We start from the raw sequence: 13,520 nt of genomic DNA, 5'->3' as shown, positions 1-13,520 counted from the left end.
GTCTGCAAGTAGGCTAACGTTTATTAGCATAGCCACACAGTAATATGTAAAGTAGCATTGGCCAGCGGCTAACTTCCTGAAACAAATAGCTCACCGCTCAGTCTGGAGTTATGTCTCCACTGGTCCCTCCTGACCACAGTGATCAATGTCTGGACAAACGGGGTCTTTGAGGATGTCACAGAAGAGGAATCATCAGACTCGTAATGGCCGTATTGAAACGAGCGTGTTGGCGCAGTTTCAAAGTCCCGAAACGGATGCAGTTCGAAACACTTGTTCTTTTTCAAGTACAGGCTAGGCACGGTTATTTTAATAGATCCATGCAGTTAGTGCATGGGTTAGGGTCAGTGCGCTGTTGCTTCCGTGAGTGTTTCTTCTTCTTCTAGTTATTTCCGGCAGGTTGTGCACTTCAAGGCGCAATGCTGCCCTCTACCGTCCACAGTCAATAATCGATGCCGTCAGAACGGCAAAGAAAAGAGAGCGCGGCTTTTTCAACTTGCTTTGCTTACGAGAAAAACATGGATTTATATGAAGAAAAAGAAATGATCCAGAGTCCGATGGCTCCTTAAAGCTCTGCCTTCTCTCTCTGTATTTGTGGCATGACAACATGATTCACAGTTGAATTATTCACACGCTGATAAGGTGCACAAGTCATGACTATTTTCACATTTGATCACAATTAAATCTTATGGCTAAACGGAGAACTGCAACTCATTCTAGAAAGTGATATTCTTTATATTTGACCCAGCTACACTACTATAAAAAAAGTATCTTGAAAAATCCAATCTCATCCCATATTTAAGTCAAAGTCAAGGATTGAAACTATACAAATAAATGTTTTGCCCAGATTTCTCTATCTATTCCAAACTTTCCCCATTCCATCCCCAACTGGCTGTTTGATGAGTGGAATAAAACAATCCCACATTTTTTACTGTGCAGGCCTTACTGCAGATGACAGACGGTTGAGTCATTTTGAAGAAGCGAAGAACCCATGAAATCTGTGCTGACAACATGAAAGGAGCAAACTAAACAAATATGATAAAATATTAAACTTGTTAGCTACGATCAAAATTTCACATCCAACAGCACAGACTGAAGATTTGAAGTCTGGACAACAAAAGGTACACAATTTTTTTTTTACCAGATTGTAAAGAAGAAGCATTTGAAGAGCTTTGGTGAATTGAAAGAATCCTTTGGCTTTGAGAAGCAAGACTTTTATAGGTTTTTACTTGTTATAACCAAGACATTAAACAGTAATTACCATCACCATTAAAGCTTATGAATCAGAACTTTCAAGGGGAACAATCAGAATTCAAATCAGAAAGGGTTTATTACCATTGTCAATGAATAAAATTCACAAACATAGGAACTTCTCTTGGTGATTCGGTGCAACATAAAACAATGAACAATGAGTACGTCAAAAAGAGAAACAATTTAAATCTGCTATGGGATAAAAATAACAATAAGCTATAAGATTAAAAAAATAAGAATACAATTTCAAAAAATAGGCTTAATATGTACACAACTTTACAGATGAATTTACATATATAGTGCAGAAATAATAATATATAACTTTGTCAGAGCGACTTCTGAAAGACCTCAATTATAAGGTTTCACTACTACTGGCTAGTTCAGTAGAGTTGTGATCGCGGAGTGGGCATCGGTCAGAATGCACTGAGGCAGGATGGATCTTTACTTTCCTTTATTAATGGTGTGTGTGTGTGTGTGTGTGTGTGTGTGTGATAAGCATAATATTGGAAATAATTCCCATGAACATGAAAGTAATGTACTAAAAATAATGCAAGCAGTGCTATAATAATAATGATAAACTGTGATTACTTAGATAACAATGTATAAACAATCATAATATAGTTCCCATAGGACATAAAGCAAACCCTCTGCAGCCCCATGAAAATGGTTCGCCTCTACTACTAATAATCTATTAACAAATAATAATCAAAACTACGCTAATGTCACCCAAGGAAACATATTCCAACAGACATACGTATAAGGCTGACTTAAGAATACAGAGACTCAAATAATGTCAGCGAAATAATAACTAAAGCACACATAATGACCTGGGTTAGCTTAGCATTAGCTTGAAGCTAATACATGTAATATGCAGGTCAAACATCAGTTACAACTCCAAGCATTCAGATTCTTATCCCTAGCCCTGCAATAAAGCACAGAACACCCTCCTGTGTCATGGACGCACACTAACCAATAACACACATAAACAGGGGGCTAAAGGAACAAGCTATCACCGTCTCTGAAGCACAGATCAATAATAAACACAGTGAAAGTTCCGTCTGCGCATTAGGCGGCCGCGTCCATAGTTGTCAGATTTGGTACTGCAGCTTGACATGATAAATTCACCATTACAGCCAGGCCTTCTTAACAAACTTTTATATAAATGTTTTAACAATTTGGGCAGTCACTCTGCTGATTACATAAACGATAGATGGGAAAGAGAGGATGACTTTGTTCTGGCTGATGAAGAATGGGAAACCACAAAATCACGTTTGGGGAGAATTCTTTCACGTTTCTTTATAGCCCCATTTTGACCTTTTGTAACCGCAATCTTGTCTTTTCGGTCATTACCCAAAGATCATGACCATAGGTGAGGGTAGGGAAGTAGATTTACCGCCGTAAATTGAGCGTTTGTCTTTCGACTCAGCTCCTTCTTTACCGGAACAGTCCGATAACGTTCCACCCTTCCTTCACTCGTGAACAAGAGATACTTCATTTCTCGGTCTGGATTCTCTGAAGCCTGATCTCCTTTGAGTTTGAGACTTTGAGTTTACATGATCCAGCCTCAGCAACTCTGTCTCCTTTAGTTTGTTAAAGACGATGGGCCTTCAGATGAGCAGGTTTTATGAAAATTCTCTCACACTGGTCAGAACTGCAGTTTTGCTCTTAGAGAGGCAGTTGTTCGAACTAAATCTAATAGTCTTCCCACACTTGTCACCGACAAATGGGTTTTCTCCTGTGTGGACTCTCATGTGTCTTACTAAGTGGCTTGAGCGTGAAAATTCCTTCTCACAAATATCACAGCTGTAAGGTTTCTCTCCAGTATGGACTCTCATGTGTGATACTAAGTGGTGTGAGTGTGAAAATGTCTTCTCACAAACATTACAACTGTAAGGTTTCTCTCCAGTATGGACTCTCATGTGTGATATTAAGTGGCTTAACTGGGAAAATGTCTTCTCACAAACATCGCAGCTGTAAGGTTTTTCTCCATTGTGGACTCTCATGTGTGATACTAAGTGGCTTGAGTTTGAGAATGCCTTCTTACAAATATCACAGCTGTAAGGTTTCTCTCCAGTGTGGATTCTCATGTGTGATAGTAAGTGGCTTGAGCATGAAAATGTCTTCTCACAAACATCACAGCTATAAGGTTTTTCTCCAGTGTGGACTCTCTTGTGTGCAACTAAGTGGCCTGACCGTGAAAATGCCTTCTCGCAAACATCACAACTGTAAGGTTTTTCTCCATTGTGGACTCTCATGTGCGATTCTAAGTGGCTTGACCGTGAAAATGCTTTCTTACAAAAATCACAGCTGTAAGGTTTTTCTCCAGTGTGGACTCTCATGTGTCTAACTAAGTTGCTTGAGAGTGAAAATGCCTTCTTACAAACATCACAGCTGTAATGTTTTTCTCCATTATGGACTCTCATATGTGATATAAGGCTGGATGATTGAGAAAATGCCTTCTTACAAACATCACATCTGTAAGGTTTTTCTCCAGTGTGAACGCTCATGTGTGATACTAAGTGGGTTGAGCGTGAAAAGGCCTTCTCACAAACCTCACAACTGTAAGGTTTATCCCCATTGTGGACTCTCATGTGTCTTACTAAGGTACTTGAGCATGAAAATATCTTCTCACAAACATCACAGCTGTAAGGTTTCTCTCCAGTGTGGACTCTCATGTGTGATACTAAGCTGCTTGAGCATGAAAATGCGTTCTCACAAACATCACAGCTGTAAGGTTTCTCTCCAGTGTGGACTCTCATGTGTGATGTTAAGCTGCTTAAGCATGAAAATGCCTTCTCACAAACATCACAGCTGATTGGCCTTTCTCCAGAGTGGATTCTGGTGTGTATTTTAAGACTAACAGCGGTAGAAAAACTGCTTCCACACAGGTCACACTCATATGGTCTTTCTCCTGTGTGAGTTTTGTGGTGTCGTTTGAGTGCAGAAGGATTGAGCCATGTCTTTCCACACTGGTCACAAGTGAACCCCATTCTCCAGAAGGACTTTGTAGATCTGCAGTGAACAAAGAAAAAGGAGACGTAAAGTCATAATAATATTAAATAAAGAACTTTACAAGAGTTTTCAACAGTGAATTCCTCATCACTGTTGAGAGTGGTGTTGTTATGGAGGAAAAAAAGATCAGGTTTTCCAAAAGCTCTCATAGCTTTGCTCTTCATAGCGGCAGAATTGCATAAGATTTAGATAACGCAATCCTTTTACTCACACATTCACACTTGCATTTTAAGGCTTGTAGATTCTGGACAGTTCCTCTGGACATTTACACATATGGACATAGTATTTGGCGTGTTGGACACTTTGCTTGCGCCTTATCCTTTCATTATGTGTTTTGTGTATTTTGGGGTGTGAAATGTCTCCAACTCAGATTCAATCATCAGGGATTATGTTACACCCTTCTTGGAAATATTTTTCATGATCAATCTACCGCTCACGAAAAGTGCATCTTAACTTAACTATGATCTGCAGACTGTAAATATTGGGGTTGTCACAAATTTTGTATACGTTTTTTATATTTGTTCACTATCAATAATGATGCCATTCCAGGGATAAACCAGTACTTGGGTGTTTTAGGCCAGACTGCTAAACCAAGTCTTAGAAACTTGGGTGTCGTCTTTGACAAAGACATGTCTTTAGAGCACCACTCTAAGCTGTTGACGAGGAACTGTTTCTTTCAGTTGAGGAAAATCTCTAAGCTCAGGAAAATGGTGTCTTAAAATGACCTGGAAGTTATAATTCATGCTTTTGTCTCTTCACGTTTAGACTATTGTAACAGTTTGTTTTCCTGTCTTAACAAGAAGGAACTCTCTCGTCTGCAGCTGGTCCAGAACTCTGCAGCGAGGATCTTAACCCGCACAAATAGAAGGGCCCACATTTCACCCATTCTCAAAGCCCTTCACTGGCTGCCGGTCTCCTACCGGATACAGTTTAAAATTCTTGTTTTAACTTTTAGAGCTTTAAATGGTCAGGTCCCATCGTACATCAGCGATCTGATAAAACCGTACACTCCCTCTCGCTCACTAAGGTCCTTGGATCAGAAACTGTTGTTGGTTCCTCGCACCCGTTTTCGGACCAGAGGAGACAGATCCTTCCAGGCTGTTCCCCCAGACTCTGGAACGATCTTCCATTCTCCCTACGGTCACTGGACTCAGTTACTGCTTTTAAGGGTCAGCTTAAAACCTTTTTATTTAGTCAAGCCTTTTAAATGCACTTGTTTTACGGACTGATTTTACTGTATATTGTTGTATATGTATTGTTCACTGTAAGTTTTTTGTGTTTTTATTGTTTTATTCTGTGTTTTGTGAAACACTTTGTGACCTCTGTCTGTGAAAGGTGCTATATAAATAAAATTTACTTACTTACTTACTTACAATATATGGTACAAACTGCACTGTAAGTCTTTGGAGTGTGTTAATATTGTACCACTCCTCCTCCAATCATAAATATGAGGGTCTTTGTTCTGATTTTGTTAATGCCCACAAGGGTTTTCCAAAGGGGTCAGTTTCGGGGCCCCTCCTATTTATCTTTAACATCAATGACTTGAGTCAAAAGTTTATGATGCTAACATGTATTTATATGCTGATGACAGTTATTTGCTGTTAAGAATCATCTCTTAAATCCCTTCAGAAAGCATTTGCAGCGGTCCAGCATTAACTTCTTCAGTTAAAACTAGTCCTCAATGATGACAAAACTAAGCTTACGTTTTTTTATAGAATGTGTCTCAGTCTGTTCCAGTACTGTCCACTCTTGAATACAAATACCTTGGTGTCTAGATTGTTGACTCCTTACTTTTAAACCACACATAGAAAAACTTGTGAAGAAATAAAAACGTCAATAAATTGTGTTTTAATCTGAATTGAAAAAGTAGCTTGTTACTGTCACTTTAAAAATAATTAGATTATGGCGATCTTCATTTTAAGAATGCTTCCTCTACTTGTCTTCAGAAGGTGGAAACTAGAGGAACAATAAAAATGACGTTCTATAAATTAAAGAAGAATATAGGATTGCCTGATATCTGGAGGGAGATGAACCAATATAGCCATTTTTTCTAATCCACATACAATCTATTCCAATAAAGAAAGATCTAAAATCACTGAAGCAGATATAAGCACAATAGACTTAAGTGACCATACTATCTACATTACTGTGGACTTGGAGGAAAGACGAAAAAACACACTATTGAGTTTCAATGTCAGCCTGCTTAGTGACCCTGTTTGAAAACAACATTAAGACTTATCTGGAGGAGGAAAATTATACTGGAGAAACTTCGCTGCCCATCCACTGGGATGCTTTTAAAGCAGTCTTAAGAGGAAAATTATAGCCATAACCCTGGGAGGTAAAAATCCGAGGGAGAAAAAGCTAAATGATCTGCAAGAGGAGGTAAATCATGCCACGAAGGGAATCCTAAAATGTCACACAAAATTTAAAAGATAAAGAGGAAATCACAAGAAATAATTAAGAAAATAATCTTTACCAAACTAAGATATTATGAGAGTGGATCAACATTTCAGAGACTTAAAAAACTGAAAGAAAAGCTGAAACCTTTTCCAAAAAAGTCCAGGAGATAAAGACAATGGTATAAATTCCTTTCTGGACACCCTCAACTTGCCTGTTATGTCAGATGAGCAAAATAAAATTAGGAGCTGAAATAACAGTGTTGGAAATAGTGATGGGCCAAACGAGTTGAGGCGCCGACACGTGTCGAGCTCTGAAAGTGTGTCAAGCTGTGTCAACACAGTATCGGAAATGTGTAACACGCACCTTGACGCGTCATCTACCCATCACTAGTATTAGGAATTACAAGGTGCAATCAAAAGATTAAAGAACATTAAATCTCTGATGGGTTCACCACAGAGTGGTACAAAGCTCTAAAGATCACATCTGCAAGGTTTCTCTCCATTATGGACTCTCATGTGTGATAGTAAGTGGCTTAACTGGGAAAATGCCTTCTCACAAACATCACAGCTGTAAGGTTTTACTCCAGTGTGGATTCACTGGTGGCTTTTGTAACTAAAAGACTGAGCAAACTTCTTCCCGCACTTGTCACAGATATATGGTTGTTCTCCTGTGTGTGTTTGGTGGTGCTTGGAGAGGTCCTGTGATGTTTTGAAAGCCTTCTCATACTGGTCACATTGATATGACCTCTCACGTCTGTGGACACACTGGTGTTTTTGAGAGCTGCCCTTTGGTCCTAAATGTTGTTCCACACTGGTCACAGTCAAAAGGCTTCACTTCAGTGTGGACCCTCTTGTATGATATGAATCTGTTTGACTGCAAAAAAGCATTCCCACAAATATCACAGCTGTGAGGTTTTTCTCCAGTGTGGACTCTCGTTTGTGATGTTAAGCTGCTTGAGCATGAAAATTCCTACTCGCAAACATCACAGCTGAATGGCCTTTCTCCAGAGTGGATTCTGGTGTTTCTTTTGAGATTATTTGTTTTAGAAAAAACTGCTTCCAAACAGGTCACACTCATATGGTCTTTCTTTTGTGTGAGTTCTGTAGTGTACTTTGAGTGCAGAAGAAACGAGCCATGTTTTACACACTGGTCACAGGTGAACCCCATTCTCCCGAAGGACTTTGTAAATTTGCCATGAACGCAGAAAAAGACGTTAAATAATAATTATATTAAATAAAGACCTTTACAAGAATTAGAAGAGACTGTCTTTAGCTGTGAATTCCTTATCACTGCTTAGAGTTTTAGAAGCTTCAGCGAGTTATGAAATGAAAATTACTTTACTGTTTCTATAAGAATGTGGACAGCTGCAAACCAGTCCGACCCAGAGATCTGTCAAACATGTTTACATTTAACAAGGATTAAAAGTTTTCTTATTCTCCTACAACCAAAAAGATGCAACATCAACATACAGTGAAACAATTAAATATAAAAGGTACTTTTTAGTAGTGCACAGATAACATAAAAAAGGCTTTCATAATACTAAAACATCCACACACTGCACTCATCCCATTATACATTGGTAAATATTGCATTAATCCCCTTATTGCTCTATTTAGCAGCATTAAAGGAATAATAGAGGATTTTTCACCGAGTTGAGAACTCAAGCGAGTCCCTTTTTTTAGGAATGTGCATGCACACACGCACCGCACCACTCACCCCCTCCACCCTCCTGTTGTTTCCATGACGCTACCTACCATCACACCACGTGTGGAAGCAGGCAACAGCCCAGCTGCTACACGTGTGTTTGTTTATTAGCGCGACGGATCGCATCGCATCTCTCGTTTCCATAGATTTCTGTCTCTAATGAGCTCGAACACAGTGTTTCTCTGTTGTCATTTTGTACTGTACATTGAAGGAACTCGCTAAACACACACCGGGATAACAACCACGCATGCGCAGCCAGGGAAACGTGCTGCTATGCTGGGGACGAGGCTGCATGTGTGCAGTAGGACGCCGGTAATGATTGACATGTGGGAGAACAACTCGACTGTCCACGCCACGAGGAAATAAGACTCAGATTGCGCGCCAAAAATCCTCTATTATTCCTTTAAGTTACAGCAAACAAGTATAAACCTCTCTTGTCATGTCTGAGATTAATAGACCACTGCAAATTGTTTTTGGCATTGGCATCCCACTTGACTTCAGAACTATGTATCAGAGTCTAAAAACTACAAGATCTACCTATAGATCTAAATTATTGTATAATTTAGTATTATTTTTATTGTCAGTTTTAAACAGGTTTTTATTTTTATTTAACCATAATTAGACTATAGAAACAATATTAGGCTTTCATTAATAGTCTAATATTGTTTATCATATACAAATGTGCAATATAAAAAGGAGAGAGAAAATCTGCTATTAACTAAACCATTTAATACAGCTGAGTATTTGGAAAAAAATATATACTGACCACAACTACGCTAAATGAGAGAAGGTTGAGCTTAACCAGAACTTCCTCTTGTCCTTCCTCTGCGTTACACAGCGCGCACTTCAGTGCTTTCCGGAGCTTTCCAGTGGGATCAGCTCTCACTCTGAGATCGACCGGTAGATTGCGATCGACGTATTGGGCACTCCTGCAATAAATGAATACCTTTGAAGCAGATTTTTTTGGCGGCAATTACTAAAAAAAATATGAAACAAACTGAACAACAAACAATGAAAAACTGGAACAATATCACTGAAATTTGAATAATGGAAAAGATTACCTGCGAACATTCTGTAAAAATGCACTCATTTGAGACTTTGGACCAAATTGCACTCATACGCTGGATAATATGAGTCTTAACTTTAGGGGAGGTCTTATGTCACTTTTGGGGTCTCCGTGTCATAGTCTATGTTCTGTGACGGTCTAAATTTGAAAATGATTTTTTTTTTTAAAAAGCAGTGTGTGAGGATGCGCTCAATGGATTATAATGTGTATATATATATATATATATATATATATATAATTACAGTTACTCCATTGAGCGCATCCTCAGACACTGCTTTTTAAAAAAAAAAAAAAAATTGGGATGCGCTCAATGGAGTAACTGTAATTATATATATATATATATATATATATAATATATATATTATATATATATATATAATATATATAATTATATATATATAATTATATATATAATTATATATATATATATATATAATATATATTATATATAATTATATATATAATTATATATATATATATGTATATATTATATATAATTATATATATACACACACACACACATATATCCCCAAACATTAATATATATTTATCTATATTAGGATATATAAAATCCTCAAAGAGCACATATCTACCCTGTTGCTGCAGGTGGGACAGTGCAGTGTGGAGAGCTACTGTTACTGCGTCTTCTGTTGAAGGATTAAAATCACATTCTGATTGTTTCAACCTCCACAATGACAACGTTGAATCTGACAGCTAATGTCTTCAGCCTAATTTGAACTCATTTCAGGGCACCAGCAGAACATTTGGTTTTTCCGTAAATGCTCACATTTTTTAAGATGAAAAACTCACAGAGTCCAAAAAGTAGACAGAAAGACTAATGCATAATATATAGTTTAATAGTTTGGTTTATTGTTGGATTGAAGAGTGTCATACTTACAGATAATGCAGCAGGAGCAGGTTAAATGCAGAAGTGACAGCAGAAAGTCTTTGAACAGCTTCTGAAGAGTCTGAAGATTCACTCCCTCTAACGTTTTGGCTCGTTCCTGTCCCAAAAGTCAACATTTAATTTTGTCATTTGAATTCACTCACATCGTGTATTATTTTCCAAATTATATGATGGAATCATGCAATGACCATGATTTGCATTTTATAGTAATTAAATTGCATTTTTGTGAAAATGCAGTTATGTGTTTATGATCATATCCATGTGTTTCAGTCATGTGACTTATTTGTTGTCACATGTTGAAGGCATGTGTGATTTATATGGATTTTGGCACTTGTTTTCAGTATGGTTGCTGGGTAACTTTTGTCTGCAAGTAGGCTAACGTTTATTAGCATAGCCACACAATAATACGTAAACTAGCATTAGCCAACTGCTAACTATCTCAAACAAACAGCTCACCGCTCAGTCTGGAGTGATGTCTGTAAGTCCACTGGTCCCTCCTGACCACAGTGATATATTTCTGGACAAACGGGGTCTTTGGGGATGTGACAGAGGAGACTTTATCGAAAAGAAAAATACGTTTTTGCTGGCCCAGGCCACAGTGTCAATGTGGCTTTCGTCCTCAAGATGAGAATAGAAACGATTGTGTCACGTCACTTCAGACACATGAATAAGGAAAATACATGAGACTGGCTCCGGAGTCCTTCAAATCCGATATTATAATAGATCCATGTTCAAATCATACCATTGTAGGTACAAGACCTACACGATCTGCAAAATCTACTCGATTTCGCCTCCGGATGTTCATGTTCCGCGATGTGATTGGACGGAAGCAAGAAGGAAGCCTGTGATTGGCTGTTCATCTCGCTAAAGCGGAAGCTCAACCCGGGCCGATCTTCTTTCTTTTTTTTTCAATTTAAACAAAATGTTTGAAAAATACAACAATATGGCAATTACTCGTTTTTTAACCCCACAGTCTTTACATTAGAGGTCTATGAAGATTTAAAAAACCTCCTGTAAGAATTAGCTATATAAAAACATCGAACATAAAAAATAAAATGTTCCTATGTTATTAGTTAGTCAAAAATAGAGTTTGTCACTTCAAGTTTTATCAAAGCTGGCATCACACATTTGCTTTTTTATCGTTACTAATTTTCCTATTATAAAAAACTAAAACTAAGAAAAACTCTGCCCCAAGTGCTCCGGTCACTACGGGCACCACCGATACCTTCACGCTCCAGGCCTTCTCCAGCTCCTCTCTGAGGCCTTGGTATTTCTCTAGTTCCTCATGTCCCTTTTTCCAGTGAACAGGCCGTAACATGTTATCATCCCATGGCACTGCATTGTCCACCACGACGACTTTCCTCTGACCCTTGTCGACCACCACTATGTCCAGTTGGTTCCCCATTACCATTCGGTCTGTTGGTATCTGGAAGACTCAGAGGACCTTGGCTCGGTCATTCTCCACCCCCTTTGGAGGTGTTTCCCACTTTGTCCTTGGGGTCTCCAGCCCGTACTCTGCACAGATGTTTCTGTACACTATGCCAGCCTCCTGGTTATGGCGCTCCATGTATTCTGTCCCTGCCAACATCTTTTACCCTGCAGTTATGTGCGGGATTGTCTGAGGGGCCCCTTTCCACAGCCTACACCTTGAGTCTTGTCTGGTGTGGTAGATCTGGGCCTCTATTGATCTGGTGTTCAGGGCCTGCTCCTGTGCTGCCATGATCAGGGCCTCTGTCCTTCAGAACGGCTCTTTCTAGCCATTGGTGGGATTTTGTGATATCAACCACTTCAGTTATGTTCCGATAGTACATCCCATGTAGGGGCGTGTCCTCCCATGATGGTCCCTCCATCATCCTCTGTTCCCTATTGTCTGAGACGTTCATTGAGCACGTCATCTGTAGGAGGCTTGTCCTTGATGTACTTATGGATCTTGGAAGTTTCGTCCTGGATAGTGGCTCTCACACTCACTAGTCCCCGGGCTCCTTCCTTACGGCTAGTGTACAGTCTCAGGATGCTGGATTTGGAAAGGAACCCTCCAGGCACGGCCAGGAGCTTTCGGGTCTTAACATCTGTGGTCTGTATCTCCTGACTGAAAACACATGTAATTGAATAACTGCAAGATACATTTATTGCCATTTTGCATTACATATTACATGCAAAACAACATCTCCATGATGACAAACAGATGGTGAACAAACTCTACCAGAAAACGTACACCGTACACAATAAAGTTATCATGCCTGATCTCATAAAATCTCAGACGCTAAGCAGGGATGGGTCTGGTGCTTGGATGGGAGACCACACGGGGGCGCTGGTGGACATTGTTATTGTGTCCTTGGGCAAGACTCCAGTGCCCAAGTGTGAAAGAGAATGAACACAGGACAACAGACGCAAATCATCCCATTGCTATAATCCGGCATGTTCATCAACATACACTGTCCCGACAAAATAAAACTAATAAAAATAAAAGTAAGAGTCCTGTTAAAATAATTGTTGTATTAAAATGCAACTAGAGTTCTCCTTTTATTAACAAACAAGAACTAAAACAGGACTAAACTTTGGACTAAAACAGTGGAAAAACATTCACAACGTTTAATGTAAAACTGTTAAATAATCAAAAATCTAAATAAAATAAAATTAGAATATACTGATCTTTAAAATAAATAACAAGATATAAACAAAACCAGGACTTAACTTAGGGCTAAAACAGCTGATAAACACTCCCCTTTTCATTGTCAAAATAAAATCAAAACACAGTGAATGGAAACCCGTCAACAAGCTGGCCTCTGTCCAGGGTGTACTCCTCCTAAGGCCCAAAGTCACTGGGAGACGCTCCAGTCACCCACGACCCTTAAAGGGAACAAGCAAGGCAAGACAAATGTATTCGTAGAGCACAATTCTTACACAAGGCAATTCAAAGTGCTTCACAAAACAGGAAAAAAAACCATTGAAATCACAAAGACATGAAAGAAATCACAAAACAGTTTAAGAAAAAAAGCAAAGAAAATCCTTTCAGTCATATGCGCAGCTAAACAAAACAGTTTTTAGCTTAGATTTGAACATTGTCAGAGTAGAAGCCTGTCTCACATCTTCAGTTCCAGATTTTAGCTGCATAAAACTGAAACGCAGATTCCCCAAGTTAAGTCCTGACTCTGGCACCAGCAGGAGGCCGGTCCATGTTTA

At 38.9% G+C, this 13,520-nt stretch overlaps 1 protein-coding gene and 1 pseudogene across 1 annotated transcript in view; both read right to left on the bottom strand.

Annotated features, from left to right (window-relative positions):
• LOC140346713 (uncharacterized) overlaps positions 1 to 13,520 on the bottom strand; it is a 41,398-nt gene that overhangs the window by 21,824 nt on the left and 6,054 nt on the right. Inside the window, exon 3 of the mRNA XM_072432899.1 lies at positions 2,881 to 4,260. Coding sequence (XP_072289000.1) covers positions 2,881 to 4,238 — 1,358 coding nt within the window. The 5' untranslated portion in view covers positions 4,239 to 4,260. The remainder of the gene's footprint in view (positions 1 to 2,880; positions 4,261 to 13,520) is intronic.
• Positions 7,131 to 11,742, bottom strand: LOC140346712 (uncharacterized; annotated as a pseudogene).

The sequence above is a fragment of the Eucyclogobius newberryi genome, unplaced genomic scaffold (genome assembly GCF_026437365.1).
Source record: "Eucyclogobius newberryi isolate DKJ021-1_F unplaced genomic scaffold, fEucNew1.0.hap1 SCAF_6, whole genome shotgun sequence".
NCBI classification, from domain to species: Eukaryota; Metazoa; Chordata; class Actinopteri; order Gobiiformes; family Gobiidae; genus Eucyclogobius; species Eucyclogobius newberryi.
The sequence above is the reverse complement of the archived record's forward strand: the minus strand, read 5'-3'. Positions and strand labels throughout refer to the sequence as shown.